General features: G+C 40.6%; 1 protein-coding gene and 1 long non-coding RNA gene across 9 annotated transcripts in view; both read left to right on the top strand.

Annotated features, from left to right (window-relative positions):
- GPD2 (glycerol-3-phosphate dehydrogenase 2) overlaps positions 1-18,238 on the top strand; it is a 140,086-nt gene that overhangs the window by 91,018 nt on the left and 30,830 nt on the right. For all 8 annotated transcript variants that reach the window (XM_036320876.1, XM_036320875.1, XM_036320879.1 and 5 more), the window contains 2 exons: positions 13,006-13,170; positions 14,004-14,148. In XM_036320876.1, coding sequence (XP_036176769.1) covers positions 13,006-13,170; positions 14,004-14,148 — 310 coding nt within the window. The remainder of the gene's footprint in view (positions 1-13,005; positions 13,171-14,003; positions 14,149-18,238) is intronic.
- LOC118662247 lies at positions 1,891-12,991 on the top strand. The gene is made up of 3 exons (XR_004969648.1): positions 1,891-2,197; positions 3,002-3,151; positions 12,880-12,991. It is a non-coding gene; the product is annotated as an uncharacterized LOC118662247 (long non-coding RNA).

The raw sequence follows: 18,238 nt of genomic DNA, 5'->3' as shown, positions 1-18,238 counted from the left end.
AAAATCTGTAATTGCCCAAATGGTTTATGTCAACATTTTGGAAAGAATATCAGTCTTTAAAATGGCATTAGAGATATAAATCCTTGGGGGAGTGAAGGATGCCTGGTGCATGCTAATTTTGTACTTATCCAGGTGCAAGAGAGAGAGGAGTAGCCAAAGCTATAGATAGAACAAAGGGATGTCAGTTGCAACCTGGTCTCAGTTTGGGCTTAGCTCTCTCCTCACTAATCCCATCTCAGAACGTTATTGGTTTATTTATTTATTTCTAACCTGTATCATATTAAGACCTTACTTTGACAAATCGCATTTTGATTTATAGTCTGTGCTTTTGGCATGTGCTTTAATGGCATTAGCCAACTCTAGACACATACTGAATTCATTATGTACCTTATGTATGTAAGTAGTAATACTTCCTTTTAATGAACATACGGTCACATCAAAGTGCTGTGAGGTTGTTTTACAAAAGCGTGTTTGTGCAGGGCTCCTCGGAAGTTGGAGATGTGTGTGAAGCTGAAGATTAATATGCTGTATTTAAAGTTATATTTTAATGGCATAACATATTATAATTTTGCTCTCTTTTTAAGGCAAATAGACTGTTATGGTCTGGGTCTTTTATTCACATAGCAATAACTCAATAAAAGTCCATTGTATTATGTTTATAGGTATGCCATGTTTTAGGCTCCAAAACTCTTAGAACTAAAAATTATTATTCAGATAATAACTTAAAATGTGCCATCACAATCTCTGCCCAGAGGGAAACTTACACTTTTAGGAGAACTATGAACATATATAAAAATCCTTTTTTTAAAAAAGTATATTTTTATTGATTTTTTACAGAGAGGAAGGGAGAGAGATAGAGAGTCAGAAACATCGATGAGAGAGAAACATCAATCAGCCGCCTCCTGCACATCCCCCACCAGGGATGTGCCCGCAACCCAAGTACATGCCCTTGACCGGAATCGAACCTGGGACCCTTCAGTCCGCAGGCCGACGCTCTATCCACTGAGCCAAATCGGTTTCAGCAGAATCTTAAGCAGCCTGGCTGGTTGTGGCTCAGTGGTTGAGTGTTAACCTATGAACCAGGAGGTCACCATTTGATTCTCGGTCAGGGCACATGCCCCGGGTTGTGGGCTCAGTCCCAAGTCAGAGGCACGCAGGAGGCAGCCAATCAATGATTCTCTCTCATCATTGATGTTTCTATCTCTATCTCTCCCTTCTTCTCTCTGAAATCAATACATGTATAGTTTAAAAAAAATGCAACCATTTCTGGATATTCATTTTGTATCCTGCTACTTTGCTGTTCATTTATTAGTTCTATTAGTTTTTGGTGGAATCTTTAGGGTTCTCTATGTAGAGTATCATGTCATCTGCAAATAATTTATTAATTTTTATGAAAAACAAAACATCGTGTGGATCAGTTGACTCACGATTGCTGTTTAAAAATTCCGTTAGGGCAAACATATTTAATCACCAAATTATGTTCAGGATTCTGCTTAGTAAATATCAAGTTTGAGCAGAAGCAATTGGATGTTATTGTAGTTTCAAACAATACCAGTTAAAATAGATTTGTGAAGTGAGCCTGAAGGTTTGTTTTGCATTGAAAAAGTATTAAATTCTTACTTTTCTGCCTCTTTTAAAGTTTCAAGCCCCCCAAAATGTTTCGTAGTAAACATTGAATCTGATGGCTAAGAGATTATTCTGATACTGAGAAATGTTAATGACTTGGATAACAGATTAAAGTCTGTCTCAAAGGGAGAGGGAAGCTAAATTAATAGAAGGAAATTTTCATGAACCATAATAGCTTCATTCTTTAAAAAAAATTATTATTATTTTTTTTTATTGATTTCAGAGAGGAAGGACAGAGAGATAGAAACATCAATGATGAGAGAGAATCACTGATTGGCTGCCCCCTGCATGCCCCACCCGGGAATCGTGGGTGTGCCCTGCCTGGGAGTCGAAGTGTGATCTGGTTCATAGGCTGATGCTCAACCATTGAGCCATGCCAGTCGGGCAATCATAGCTTCATTCTTACAATGGTTCCAGTTTACAAGTGCTTCCCCATATGCTGTACTTGGATTAGCTCAGTGGCTCCAGAAGATTGGCCGAGGAGCTGGTGTAAACCCTCCTGTGCGGATGAAGAGCAGGCTCTGAAGGGTAAAGCGCGTGTCAGCCTGTGGCAGCTGCGTCCCCATCTCAGGTATGCTGAGTCTCCAGGCCCCGCGCTCTCCCTGGGCTGCGGGGAGTTAGCCGGGTGTTCGTGTCAGTGTGATAGTACACATTTCTGTCAGACAATCAGGGCATCGGACTCTGGTCAGGCTGATTCGATAACAGTTTGATAAGGCGTGGAATCTTTCCGTGATTAGGGAGAGAAATTTGATAAGATACAGGACTGGCCCTGCAACAGATAAAGGTTCTCAAAAGGCTGCTCCCACTTAGAATTCCCCGGCTGGTCCTTAGCACACACTTCCATGTATTTATTATGTAGCTCACACTCGGAATCACCCCTGGGGCAGGTTGAGCCATTCCAGCAGGTTTGTAAAAAGTTGTGTGCATGCACTCACACACAAATGAGGAGAGGAGGGCTGGAAGGGGTCCTTTGTAAGTGAAAGAACTCGCTTTTGCCAGTCCTTCTATGCAAGGTGTATTACTTTCAGAAAGGCTTCGTTTACTTTGAAGTAGATTCTTAAGTTTTCAGTTGGTTTATTTGGAATTTTGTGATTGCAGCTTATAAAACTGGGAGAGCCCGAAGGATCCTTAGTGATGATAAAGTTCCACTCGGTGGCTTAAGCAAGGAGGAAACTGAGGCATAGAGGTCCGGGCTTGCCCAGATTTTCCGTCTTAGGCAAAAAAATAAATGTGGCTGATGTTAGGAGAAAAGTGTTTTTTTTTTAAGAGGACGTTGAACAATAGGCAGAAATACGGGAACGCTGAAGACAAATGAAAAATAAGGGACCAAAAGTGTTTTGCAGCAACTAAAGCCACTGGCAAAATCCTGTTCCAGAAACAGAACATCATTGAAGACTTTAGTGCTGATGACCGTACATCGAGGCTTGTTCTGACACCACTGCTGACATTTCTGTTGCTGCTGCTGCTCTGCCTCCACCTTCAGATTGGATTCCCTGCATCCCATGCTCTGGGTCACTATCTCTAGGTTGGTGTCTGTATTGAGAGCATCCAGTTGCTGGTGCCAGGTTAGAGGCCTGAGTTTTCCCGTGCGCCTTCTTTCTCCTGCGGGTGGGGTAGACTGCCATCTTCAAGGCTTGCATGAGAGAGAGAAGTGGAGGAGGGGGGTGTCAGATGCTGGAAAGCAATACCAAACCAACCAAACCCAGACAGTTATCTATTACAAAAACATCCAGTTAGTGACTGTTTGAAGGGTTAGGATGTGAGTCTTTTCCTAATTTATTGCTAGTGTTGATTTCCTTTGTAAAAACTGAAAGAGAAATGAAGTCCCCTCGATTAAGATTTGGTGATGCTAACATTTTGAAACACTGTTATCCTGTCAACACTGTTTTCCTCTGGATGGAAAAGCGTTCTCCGGTCTTCCTAGCCTTTGTGACGCACGCAAAGGAATACCTTGCTTGTCAGCGGTGAAAAGTGAAGAGAGAGAGAAAAAGAGCAAGCAGTGTTCCTGAAGTGCACAGATTAGAGATCGTTGTGACATGTTTTGGGAAAAGTTTGTTACGTTTTAAAAATATTTTAGGCAACTATATCTTTTCATTACGGCATAAAGTGGTCTTGACTTGCTAGTAAATTTTTAAATATTTTAATAATGATAGTTAATATTTGTTGAGAACTGTTATGCTGTAACATACATTGCCTGTCTCACTTATTCCTCATGTTAACCTATGTCAGTCCCATTACCACCCCCCTGCAGAGACGAATGGAAGGAACCTTAGAGGAAGCAACTAGCGTGAGGCTTCCCAGGGGCTGAGGAAGGGACTTGAACTTATGCACACAGTCCTTTGAAAGAAGCTTGCAGATCTTCCTATAACACGAGGTGGGGAGACAGAGATATGGCCGGAGCACAGTGTCTGGTGATGTTTTAGGAGAACTGCAGAGGCAAGAGAGAGGACGCGTGCTAGGACGTGGAGAGACGTTTTGGGACGCGCGACTTTTCCAAGTCAGACTGTACACTTGCTCTTGTAGCGCAGGGTCCTAGAGCAGCTGAGCCAGCCCGTTTAATACATATTTGTAAAAGAGACCAATCGCAAGCATTTGCAGAACACCTGGGGTTCAGATGCCGTGTGTTCCCGACTGCAGCTTTCAGTAAAGCGAGACCTTTGCCCTCAAAGCCAGACATGCTAAGGTGGCTTCTCAGGGACTTTTGTGCATTTCACGAACAACCAAGGCGGGTGACCTGTGGCTTCAGGCCACAGGGTTGAATGGTCTGCAAGAGTCTCCCTAGTGGGTCATGCGTTCTGACTTTTCACCTCATTTCAGTTAATTGCTTTGGTCACATTGCTCCTTTCCCCTTTTTCTTAAAAGTATAAAAGCCTGCTTTTGGTTTGCGCTAGAGAGAGAATGAATTGTCCTGGTAGTCACTGTAAACTGACGTAGAACACATTTGCACAGATATAGCTGATGAAAACCCAAACGTTCTGTTGTTTGCAGTTTACATGTGGCTTATATTTATTTGTTCAGCTCTAGCTGATTTCTAAGTATCTGAAAAGTAGAAAACTTACTCTTTATTAGATTCATTTAAAACTTTTTCAAGAAAGGAAAGTCGTGAGGGAAGAGAAGCTTTATGTGCTTAAATGTGTCACGTGAAGGCACTTCACAATGTTTCGTTTGCATGGGGTCAAAGACCACAGATCCACGCTGATTGCTAATTATTTAGATTGTAAATAGCTTATCCAAGAACTTAGGGAGAAACAAAAGAAGCATGAAGGAACAAAAGGCCCAGGATAATGAAAAGGATATTGCAAAGAGAAAGGCGGGGCAGAATTATGATGCAGGTCACATCCTGTACCTGTATTTAATTGTACCTTTGTATTTAATAATAAAAATGATTACATGCTTAGTGCTAACACGTGCCCCTTCCTGAGAACTGTAGTGTGGATAAGTGACAGCAAATTACTCCAATTCATAAACTTTGAGTATTATGCTTTTGTTTTGAGTTTTACCAGTCTGTACTAGAAGACATTTCCTGGAATAGTATACATTAACCCAGGAAGATTTAAAAAATTTAATTCCTGATAAGTATATTTAAAATATAGGCGAGTAAAGTATGAGTAAAAAAAAAAATCACTTTCCCAGCACTTTGGAGTTGTGTTAATACCATAGTCACATTTCTGGTAGTTTATGCTTCATGTAAGCTTTGGATATAATTGAAAATTAGCAGTGATTACAGTTGATAGAAAGTGGTCTTTCTTGGTCTTGCTGTTAGGACTTCTCTTCTTTGCATTTTCTCTACTTCTTGCTCATCTTGACCACTTTCCCTAACAGCCCTGCCTAAAATATAGCCCCGGCCCAGGGAGTGGCTCCCCCTGCCACCTATTCCTCCTTTATTGCCATTATTGCAATTTTTAATAATCTTACTGCTTTATTTTGGTTGATTTTTATGTCTTCTCCATGTGGTTTCATAGCTCAGAGACCAGGGTAGTCCTATTCTCCCTCCTTGGTGGGTTCCCTAGTGCAGGGGTGGGCAAACTTTTTGACTCGAGGGCCACAATGGGTTCTTAAACTGGACCGGAGGGCCAGAACAAAAGCATGGATGGAGTGTTTGTGTGAACTAATATAAATTCAAAGTAAGCATCATTACATAAAAGGGTATGGTCTTTTTTTTTTTTTTTTTTAGTTTTATTCATTTCAAACGGGCCGGATCCGGCCCGCGGGCCGTAGTTTGCCCACGGCTGCCCTAGTGCCTAGCATCGTGCCTGGCTCACAATATGTACTAGGTCAATATTTGTTAAAGGGATCTGCCACTTGCTGTCCTAATCATACACCACACGCTTGCCTTAACTCTGTCACTGGCCTTCTCTTTTTGCTTCTGTTTTCACCAGAGATTTTGTGATAGGAGACATGCTGCTTCCATTGTCTGGGTAGCTAGGTAGACAGACAACAGCCCCTTGGTTTCGTGGAGAACACAGTCTTTAGTGGGGGTAGTACTGAGGGGTTGGGGACTGTTCCTAGAATATCTCAGCCATGAGCACATTTCCTTTATTTGGCCAGTGATTATGTTCCATATTCATGTCCATTAACTCATTCATTCATTTGTTCAACAAATATTTGAATATCTACTAGGTAGCAAATGCTACGGTAGGTGCTGTGAAAACAAAATTAATAAGGTGCTCTCTGTTCTTTTAGGAACCTCCAATAGTCTGCAGTGACTATTTGTGTGCCTGTTGTAAACCCGGTTCCTAGGATAATCCCTGGTACATTAAAAGCATTGAGTACATGTTTGCCCAATTAATGAGTGTTCAATGCAAATGTTGAGAAAATAGTTTGTGCTGTAATAAATGTGCTTATAAAGTGCCATGGAAGCACAGAGGAGAGAAGGCTCTTGTGACTGATTGGAGTCAGGGACGGTTTGGTGAAGGAAAGATGAAAAGTTGGATAGTGTAGAGGTAAGGCAAGATGTTCCATGGAGTAGGGACAACATGAGCAACAGCCAGAGGCATGAAAGAGCAGAGTTGTGTTTGAGGATGGGCACTGGGGTCAGCCTGGAGACTGAGGGTCAGTGAGAGGGAGTGGTGGGCATTGAGGCTTTGGAATAATGACCGATTCCCTTATTCAAACACCATATGCACTAAATAGCTCTTGTGGCACAAACTAATCAACTCACCATGTTTTATTTATGGCATTTTTACAGGAAAATGAATTGTGTCCTTTTTTTGGGTTGTGGTTAATCCTCACCTGAGTCTACGTTTTTGTGTGTCCCCCGCCCCCTCCCCACCTTTTTTTTTTTTTTTTTTTTTTTCGAGAGAGAGAGAGAGAGAGAGAGAGAGAGAGAGAGAAAGAGAGAGAGAGAGAGAGAAAGGGAGGAGAGAGAAACATTGCTAGACTGGGGCTGGGGATTGAGCCTACAACTGAGGTATGGGAATTGAACCCACAACTCTTCGGTTTGATGGCCAGCACTCTAACTACCAAGCAAAACTGGCTAGGGCTGAATTGTGTTCTAAATAGCCATCTTATAATGCAATTTTGAGGCTATAACTCATTGTTCAGTTGCGAGTATATAAGAAAAATGGTTACATTGCTTGTATAAGTTACCTATTGCCACAATTCCACACAACAAACAACCCTTAGTCCTCAGGAGCACAAAAACAATTAGGATTGACTGCTAATGCACTGGAGCAGTCAGGTTCTTCTGATCTTGTCTTGGGTTGGTTCAGAGATTTTTCTGCTCTCGGCTCCACTTGCACTCAGGCCTACTAGCTGGTGTAGGATGGCCGTGGCTGGAATGAATGACTGCAGCAACTTGCCACATGCCTCTCATTGTCCTCCTGGTACCAGCAGGTCAGCCTGGGGATGTCCTTTTCATAGCATTTGAAGAGCTTCCCTTTTCTTTTTTTTCCTCACATCCACTGACATTCCATTGACCCAAACCATTTCACATGGCTGAGTCCAGAGTCAGAGTGGGAGAAGACGCTGTGAAGACACGTGGCAAAGGGCATGGCTGCAAGGAGGGGTGAAGAATTGGGGCACTTTTGCAATATACTAGTACTACATAGCCCATAAAGACCAATCAAATCACGATTGCATTGTAACTCCATATCTAATGTAAGAACATGACTTCTGATTTTATTTTTCTGATTTACTTTATAAAGCACCTGTTTTTGGTCTTTATTAATGCCCATTCTCTTTTTAGACATATTGGGGGCAAAGTCAGAGACACCAGAAATGAAAAAAATTGAAGTATTGAAAAGAGTAGCTAGCTATTGAAGATCAGCCATTTTTGTATATTTTCAGAGGGGCCACCCAACTCCTCTCCTTTTATAGGACATTGAAGCCCAGAGAAGTACCAAAATGTGTGACCCAGTCATTCCAAGTCCAGAGCCACTCACCGATATGTCTTGTGAGGTGCTGAACTGTTTCCCTCACCCCTGCCACTAGCCGTAATTTACTTATGGAAATGCATTGTTGTCGTAGTTTACTCTGAAATAGGTTCTCATTTTGTTTTCCTCTTCACGTGTATTCATCATATGTACTTAAACCAGAATTTAGTCATCTCCTTACACACACACACACCTTTTCACTCTGCCTCTGTCTGCACTCTTCCCATTAGACAGGGAAATTTTAAATATAATGATTATATGAAGTCAGCTTGAGTTTGGTGGGTTGTTAGCCTTTGAATTGTCTTTGCCTAACTGCTAAAGAGAAGCTGCCGAGAGGTCACTGTGACACTGTCAGTCTGAGACAATGAAGCGTGCCCTGTGCGTTTTGTTGGAAATGGGATGAAATCTTTGAGGAAGTATTCTTTCTTTCATGCATCCTTTTTCCCCCCTTCCAGAAGCAGGGTCAGGGCACAGGGAAATGGAAGGGAATGTTCTCAACATTTCTTGTGGCAATTTTAACTGCCTATGAATTTTTCGACAGGTGTTATTTTAATCAAGGACTGTTTTTTCTAACAATTAGACTTTCTGTACAAATTCCTGGGTCCGTGTAGATAGGTCTGTGCACTGTGCATGCCCATTTTAAAGTATGCTGTATTAAAATAAGATTGTATGTAGAATTTCACAGCACTGTAGAATTTTAGATCCGAAGGACCAGGAAAATGCCAGGTAATTTGTTACCTAGGGATTTTCATATTTACTCATTCTTCATACCGTTTACACTTTCAATGACTACTTCTCTTTTTCCAACTGTTTTACATGATAACTTAGCTGCCAAACTTTGAAACCCTCTGAGTAGAGCAATATTGCTATGTCTCCAAAATATTTATACTTGAGGTCTATCCTATGATTGCTTCCTAAAATATTTTCCACCCCAAATATCTCCCACTAACCTGTGTGCGAGGCCATTGAGGATGAAGGCAAAAATCCCTCTCTACCACCACTGACCTACATTCTGTTCAGTGGGTTGATTGAACATTTTGTTTTTCTAAACAAGGGAAAACAGTTATAGTTCCACCTCTTCTGTGCTTCCTCTCAGAAGCACTGCAAGTTCAGAGTGTGCACATATGTAAGATTTCAAGTGCAAAAGGAGAAGAGTAGGAAACAGATTTTCACAGTCCCCGTCTGGGCACTTGTGTAAGTGCCAACGTAAAGCTATTCGCTGATTAGTGAATAGTATGTTGCCTGGCTCTGAGGAAACAGATTGGAAAATCCAAACTTAATAAGCAGATCAATTGGGTGGGGGAGGTGAGATTGTTGTAGCGCATTCCAATGACATGCACTGTTTGTCAGAAACTTTTCTCCAGAAACGAAATTACAGGAGGCATGCAGATACCTTGCAAAATGTCAGGAATGGGGGGCTAGGAGGAATTTAGTTAAGAAGAGTGAAGATATCCCACTTATCCCAGGAAGCACACACTGCAAGCATCTGGGTATCTCAGGGTACAGGCTGACTTGAATGTGGGTAGGGGAGGAGATCTACCCTGAATCCAAGGAGGGAAATGAATTAAGCTGAATGTCTGCAAAGAAGGGAACTTCTGGGTGGAGGTGTGAGCTCTTGGGCCCAGAGGAAACTCAACGTATTCATCAATTTCTAGAAGCTTATAATAACTGGATTTGCTTTTCCCCTGCAGAGTAAGGAGAAACTTGTGGGATAAGTCTTGAGGGAATCATACATAACCATTTCTCCTTTCATCCCACTTTGGGTTTAAGTTCAGATTTTACACATTTCTGGGTTTCCCTGCTCCCCTTAAAATTTCTTGCAACCAACTCATTGAGGTCTGAAATTCTTTAACACCAGACAAAGCATTCCATAGTTAGAGATAAAACTGTAAATCTATATAGATGAAACAACTTTATAAAATTTGTATATAATTATGAAAAAATTAAGACTATATATCTAAGGCTATAAATAAATCTTATTTATTTATGGATTTTGTCTACACTTAACACCTCTTGGATACCTGTTCTGTGTTTGGTACTAACAAGAAAAAAGAAAGATGAACAAGTAAAGCTTCCTGACTTCCCACAACTGGAATGAGGGAACATGGCAAATCATACAGTAATTGCAATGTGATGTAAGTTCTATGAGACTAGAGACACCTGTATCTCTCTCACCACTGGGTGCTCCCTGCATTTGTCACAGTGTCTGACTCATAGCCAAAGCTAATTGTTTTTTAAGCTGATGGATATATGGATGAATGTAGTATCATAAAGATTATAATAAAGGTATGTACACGCTATAATGTTGACTCAGAAGAAGGAATAAACAACGTTGCCTTGGAGGGATGCAGAGAAGAGGAGACTTCTTGGGGAGATGCTTGAACCAGATCATGAGAGATGAATAGGAATTGCCCAGAGCTGCCACCATGGTACTGCAGCCAAAAGAATGAATGTGGGCGAAGGCAAGAAGTTGTGAAATAACACAGATGTTTAGGGATTTGCAAATGACTTCATAGTCCTAGGCAGTGAGAATAATGGGAGTGGAAATGTGGCAGATGAGGGCCATACTATGAAGCCCTTCATAAATAAGTGACGTACCTGATTCGAGTCAAAGCAGGTGCTCCTGGGTATCAGGGCAGGTGTGGAAAAGAAGGAGCAAAGGAACTGGTTTCCCCCTCACACTTTAACCGAGCCTGATCTTGTTTACCTTCAAAAGTATTGGGACTCAGTGTGAACTTAAACCTCATGCGGTCTGATCAGATAGGTCCACTAGAAAAGAAAATCTCACAATGGGGGAAACAAGGGGACATAAGTAATGCTTTCAATAATAAAGATTAAAAGAAAAGTATTGGGATTTGAAAGCTAATTAGGAAGGCTTTTCTTAGTATAGAAGCCGCAGAGCATGATGAACTATACGAGTACGGATCCAGTGAGATTTTATATTTTAAAAGGCATTAAAAGAAAGATTTTGTATTTTCAGAACTTAGAGAGCTTTATTACCAGATGATTGTGTAATAGAGATACCATTTTACAAGGGCATCTGTCATTTAATAAATAGGATTTCTGTTCTGGTTCCTTTGAATAGTGACTTCATGTAGGATTCAAAATAGCCGAGTCACACATGGCTTTCCGGAGACCTGCCATGTGTGTACATCAAGGCGCATCTGGGTGGGTGAGGGTTTCCCACTGCACTAACAGGCCCTGGGCTTTTTGAATTGCCCGCGATGTGTTTCATTGTTATGTGAATACATCTACTAGAAAGATTGGATGGGATGGGTACTCACCCTCTTTAGATGTATAATTTCTTTAAAGAGAAGATCTATAGTAGAATTTTTTTAAAGTTTTTATTTTATTTTATTGATTTCAGAGAGAAAGGAAGAGAGATTGATCGGCTGCCTCTTGCATGCCCCACACTGGGGATCGAGTCCGCAACCCGTGCTTGTGCCCTGACCTGGAAACCAACCGTGACCTCCTGGTTCCTAGGTCGCCCGATCCTCAACCACTGAGCTATGCCTGCTGGGCTCTAGTGGATTTTTTACTTTGTTGCTTTGGATTCTGTATGCATTTAACTTTGTGGAATATATTCCAATTTTAAGTAAGGAGCCCTACATTAATAAAAGTTGGTTTCTTAAACATTAAATACACCTACTGACTGTTCTAATAGCAACTTCGGGGTCACGCTAAGTTGAAATTGATAGACATGCTACCCTTCTTCCTACTTCTAGCTCAGGTCCCAAGGCTGCTGCTGTTTTCTTTCTCCTACTTTCCTTCTACTAATTTTTTTTATAAAATAACTTTTCATTCTGCATGTTTAGGTTTAATATGTGCTCTTCACTTGATAAGAGGATTTCATTTTGAAGGGAAGGTTCTTGGCGGGTTGTATTAGTCCAGCGGTCTTAGAATAAGATGTTTGTGGGGAGGGGCGGCGGCATCTCAGCCATCGATTCTCTCTTTATAACTTTGCCCTTTTAGCTGGAACAGATTACCTGTGTTGTGCTTCTGGCTCTGCACAGACTGAATCACAAGGAAGAAACTTTACATAAACCATTTATACTAAATGTTTGGTATGCTGGCAACATAAATCAACAACAATATTCATTACAAATTCATCCCTTTATCAGTATTATCTTGATAGAACTGATCCCAGTGTGTGGGAATTTGAACCCTGCTTCAATACATCTAGCCCTGGGTAATTAATTATTCAGGGCACAGAGAACCTGGCCCCTGCAATGTAGAGTAATTCTTCCTGGTCAGCGTTAACTCCACTGGCAATAATAAATAGAAAAAGTCTCTAGTGATGCCAGTATTTTAAAGTGATTAATCATCTTTCCCCCCTTCTCCTCCCCCTTAGTTTTCTTTAACTAGGATTTTTTTCAGCAATAAATCTTTAACAATACAGGTAGGAATTGTTCTGTAATTAAATTTTGCCCTGCTTAATTTCTTACCTTTTATGTGTGTGATTAAAAAAAAAAAAGTTACATGTTAAGGAGCTCTGATCAAAATTCAGACCCAGAAAAAAAAATCCTTTTATAGAATATCAGAGATTCTGTATGGAAGAATAAGCTCTTGATTTTGAATATTAGATAGCGCACATACTCATAAAAATTGTTAATCAACACCAGTTGGGGTGTCAAATATTCTGAAGTTTTGAATTGCTTCTCTTTCGTGCATAAGGGTTGTCTGTATTAGGAAAAGTCTGACATATACATATGTTCCCCAAACTGAGAGAATAATTATTGCTTAACTTTCAGATAATCGGTCTGAGCTCTGCAGGAAAGGGTATTTTTCGCCCTTTCCACGGCACAAAAGTGCGCTTGCTGAAGTGGCAGGTAAATGCCTGACCGAGAATGACTGTGTATTTTTAAATCCTGCCCTCTAGAGCTGACCAGCCATCATTTATATCCTGGGTGACAGGGACAGATGTGACATATCTGCTGTGACACACTTCTGAACCACCAGCCTGTGGCTCGAGGTGACTCCTGCCCCTCCTCTTTCCCTGCTGCAGGACAACACAACGACGCACGGATGAACCTTGCCATTGCTCTCACTGCTGCCAGGTATGGGGCTGCCACAGCCAATTACATGGAGGTCCTGAGCTTGCTGAAGAAGACAGACCCCCAAACAGGGAAAGAGCGCGTGAGCGGCGCGCGGTGCAAGGACATACTCACAGGTATGCCAAGGCTCTGGCAGGGAGCTCTTCTTCGCATCTTGCCTTGCCTGTATAATGACTGAATTATAATTTTTCTGTCACTTTGATTTGACTTAAGCAGATTTCAGAGTCATCTTAATTATATCCTTATTGTCAACAGTGACTGGTTTCACGTGAAAATTTTCCCTTGTGGGACCTGGCAGTTTACCCCAAATAATGATGCTGATAGTGATGATAATAAAATGCGAAAGTAATAAATGCCCACAAACCCCCACAGCTATGAATGCATTTAGTTTTCTTTACGGAAACATGTTAAAACAAAATAAACGTGCAAGTTTCAAAGTATCATTTTCCATGACATAAACAGTGCATTTGCACGTTAGAGTCAATCGCTTCGCTTTGGTTAGACTCTCATTCTTGTCCTGAGTCTAAGGCCATGTAGGCGCCCTTTCAAAACTGCATCCTTTCTTTACACAAAACCAGCAATGGGAAACATATTGTCTCGCGGCAACACTGCTTACACATTCGAGTTTTAAAGAGAAAGCAGCTTACTTACTCATCTCATTTTCTTCATATTTGGCACTTGGATGCGGGCATTTTGCAAAATAACTGAGAGCTGAAATGAAAAAGCGGCATGCTCTCCCCCCAGTCCCTCAGTTTGGACTTGGCTTTGGAACATTTACTCAGGTGTGAGCCTTTGTGTGGCTTTTCAATAACTCTGGCTGCTCATGTCCCTTAGTGCGGTATACGATATACTTTGCCATAGGTGGAGTTAATAGATGAATTAATAACCCAAAGCACCCGTGAGCAGGGAAACAAATGCGGTGTGTGATTGATGCTGCTTTCTTCCACAGGACAGGAATTTGATGTGAGAGCCAAATGTGTTATCAATGCCACGGGACCTTTCACAGACGCCGTGCGCCAAATGGATGATAAGGACGCCGCAACTATCTGCCAGCCGAGTGCTGGGGTCCACATTGTGATGCCTGGTTACTACAGGTACTGGATTCCAACTCTGTGATTGTCGCCAGAGAATGAAGGGCACAGGCATTGCCTGTATTTAGTCTTTTAGCTCACCTTTCTTAATAACCTATGAGGAGAAATATGTCTAATCTCTATGTTGTACACCAGAAACTAATGTAATATTGTATGTCAACTAAAAAAAAAAAAAAAAAAAAAAAAAAAGAGGAGAAATAAGTAAAGGAACTCATCCAGAAGACAAAATACAATTTCTTAGCTTTAATGGCAATACTCCTTTCTACGAGTTAATGATTTGGGATCCATTTGTGTACTTTCTTTAGTGTAGTCATCTTCAGAGATTAAGCCTTAGTGTTTCAGAATTTTCATTAAAACATTAAAATTTAATTTTGCAAAAATTTTTATAAAGGACTTTAATATATATATATATTTCAGAGAGGAAGGAAGAGGGAGAGAGAGATAGAAACATCCATGATGAGAGAGAATCATTGATCGGCTGCCTCTTGCAAGTCCCCCACTGGGGATCGAGCCCACAACCCGGGCATGTGCCCTTGACTGGAATCAAACCTGGGCCCTTTCAGTTCACAGGCCGACACTCTATGCATTGACCCTAACCACCTAGGGCTCATAAAGGACTTTTTAATTAAAAAGTTAATTTTATAAAACACCCAAATTTACTTAGGAAGAATTTGAAAATAAGGACCACTTAGGTATTTTTATGTTTAAAACTTCTGAAATTATTTTGAAAAATATTATAGCAAGTAAAAATCAGATGTAATTTCTAATTCATCATAATAACATAGATAGTCAGAAACAGAGAAATGGTTAGGGATAGAGATGAAATAAAAACATCTATTGCCCTGGCTGGTTAGAGTGTCCATTCACATACTGAGAGGTCGCAGGCTTAATTCCCAGTTAAGGGCACGTACCTGGGTTGTAGGTTTGATCCCAACCCTGGTTGTGCAGGAAACAACCAATTGAAAATGCCTCGCATCTCTCTTTCTCTCTCTTTCCCTCCAACCCCCTCCCTCTCTTCTATTCTTTCTAAAATCAATGGAAAAAATATCCTCAGGTGAGGATAAAAAAAATCACTTTCATTCTACTTTGGGAGAAATAAATATCCCCATGTTTAGTTAGCACTTTGACCTGCAACTACTACACAACCTGCTGGAAACCTTGGAGGCATGGTCGACAGCCCATGCAGATGAGCTCCATTGCAGATGAGCCTCTTGCTTGGGAATGCTACTTGGATTAAGAGTTTATTCCCTCTTAAAGGCACAGACCTTGAGCAGCTGTAATACTGGCAATCCAGAAGAAAGTTTTGCTCTCCATATCAAGTCATTCTCTTGGGTGGGGTGAAGAGATCTCAGATGGAAACATCTCCCTGGGTTCATCAACCAATCACACTCAGCAATTATATAACTCAAGGCTTTAACTAGGTCCTTAGGGATCCAGTGGTTGGCAAACTGCGGCTCGCGAGCCACACGCGGCTCTTTGGCCCCTTGAGTGTGGCTCTTCCACAAAATACCGGCTCTTCCACAAAATACCGACTTCTGCGCATGGGCCACGAAGTTTCAATTTCACTGTACGTGCGCGCCCGCACGTGGTATTTTGTGGAAGAGCCACACTCAAGGGGCAAGAGCCGCATGTGGCTCGTGAGCCGTGGTTTACAGACCACGGACGGAGGCTGCCCTATAAACAGCCTGATCATAACTGAAGACCTAACATTTCAACTAGAACCTGCTCAGTTTGAAAATGCAGTGAGCTCATTAGCCACTGACTCCTTGTGTGTAGGCTACTAAATGAGGAGCAAGGACTATGCATAAGTCTATCTTGTTGGGTTGTTTTCAGAGTATCTTTATGGCATTTATTAAGCTTGTCATGACCCTTACATTCCATGTGTGGAATTCTCTTGGGCCATGGTAACAGCTTTTTAAAAATTATTTTAATGCCAGAAAACCCAACACACAGAAATCATTTCTTTTTAAAGGTACTTTTTTTTAAAAAAATATATTTTATTGATTTTTTACAGAGAGGAAGGGAGAGAGATAGAGAGTTAGAAACATCGATGAGAGAGAAACATCGATCAGCTGCCTCCTGCCCATCTCCCACTGGGGATATGCCCGCAACCCAGGTACATGCCCTTGACCGGAATCGAACCCGGGACCCCTCAGTCCGCAGGCCGACGCTCTATCCACTGAGCCAAACCGGTTTCGGCTTAAAGGTACTTTTTAGTTCACTTAAGAAATCTGGAATTTTCGTCAGAGTTGTGGCTATGCTCTTATGAAAGCAGCAACAATACGCCAAATGGCTGAAATGCATGAAAAGCATCTCCTCCTTATAGCCTAAAGGTTTTTTACCACTGACAAGAGGTCAGTTTTTTTTTTCCCCTATAAGTGTCTGCATGCTGTTAGTTCTACCACTGATTGCTACGTAATTAATAAATTGATTTCAGTTTAAATATAGGTACTAGTACTTCAGGAAGGCAATAGTCTGCATGAGAAAATTGTTCGTTACATTTAATCCTATGCACACACACACACACACACACACACAAATTAGCAGGAAGCTTTTTTGCTCCTGATGTCAAGTGAATCATACATATTGAAAAAGACCTATGCCTCACTCTGTTATAGTTGATATACATAGTTGATATCCATTTTCAAACTTTAGTGTAACGGTGCAGAATTAATTCTTTATAAGAAAACAAACTTTTCCCTAAGGGAGAGCATGAATTAGGTAATTTAGAACTGATGAAAGCTATTTCCAAATGGATTCTTAAATTTTTATACCAGACATTAATAGCTTTGTCTTCCCTCTGTGCTTGTTAATTTTATGTTTGACACATATGTCTTCACTTAAGCAGTTGATTCTCTACAGGTTCCAGTTACGTGTGTTGGTAACCATCACCTTCACCCTTTAAACTGCTTTTATTGCATTGGAAGGTTTTAAAGGATTCAGTAGTTATGCTTTTCTAACAGCATTTCATGTCTAGGTTGCTGTATATTATAATTTTATGCTGAAGTTGATGAGGTTTATTGAGTTATATAGGTGTATTACATGATATCTATTCTATAAAGATGACCATGTATAAGATATGCCAAGATAATGTATAAGATATGCCAAGATATAATTTGTTGGAATATGGAATTTATCTTTTTGTTTCAATGTAGTACTACTTACAAAATTGAAACCTTGAACTCTGAATGAGTTAAATTTCCAATCCCAAAGTGACTGATTTAATGTAAGGGCATATTAACCCAGAATCAAATTAGGTGCTTACAAAACACACACTTAACTAATTTTTTTAAAGATTTTAAGAGAATCTTATAATAAATATAAAGAAAAAAATAGTCATACAGAGGCTGAAAATACTCCAGACTTATAGTTTTCTATATATAAAAATGAAAGTAAAAATACTTTCTTTAAGTAACCCTGAGTAAAGATGAAATCTTAGTTGAAGTTTTAAATGACTGACATACTTCTGTGGTGCTTTTTGCATGTGCTAAGTGGGGACTGTGGCCCTCTCTCTCCTGTGTCTTTCAAGTAGGTTGTAGACAGTGATTTCTTTCTCCAAAGGCTGTATAGACATAGCAGGCATATCATGAGGCTGATGGGTTTTGCAAAGAAAGATTAGTATTCCTTGTGGTTTAAAGAAAGTGCATTACCTAAGCTTACTGTGGATTTCCTTTAAATAAGACTTTTTTTTTTTTTAATGATTTTAGAGAGAACAAGAGAAAGGGAGAGAGACAGAAAGAGGAAGAGAGAGAGAGAGAGAGAGAGAGAGAGAGAGAGACATCCATATGACATGTGAGAAACATTGATCGGTTGCTTCCCGCATGAGCCTTGACTGGGGATCAAACCCAAAACCTGGGTGTATGCCCTGACTGGGAATAGAACCCACCACCTTTCAGTGTACAGGACGATGTGCTAACCAACTGAACAACACTGACCAGGGCAAAACAATATTTTTTATTTTAGGAGTTGTTATAGTCTAATCTTTATGTATGTGAATCAATTGGGATTAAAAAAATTTTAAAGGGATTGATAAACATAAAAGGTTGACTATATGCCCTTTTAAGTTTGTGGGTATAAGAGAGATATCTTAAAA

This window comes from Myotis myotis, unplaced genomic scaffold, assembly GCF_014108235.1.
Source record: "Myotis myotis isolate mMyoMyo1 unplaced genomic scaffold, mMyoMyo1.p scaffold_m19_p_8, whole genome shotgun sequence".
In the NCBI taxonomy this organism is placed as follows: domain Eukaryota; kingdom Metazoa; phylum Chordata; class Mammalia; order Chiroptera; family Vespertilionidae; genus Myotis; species Myotis myotis.
The sequence above is the reverse complement of the archived record's forward strand: the minus strand, read 5'-3'. Positions and strand labels throughout refer to the sequence as shown.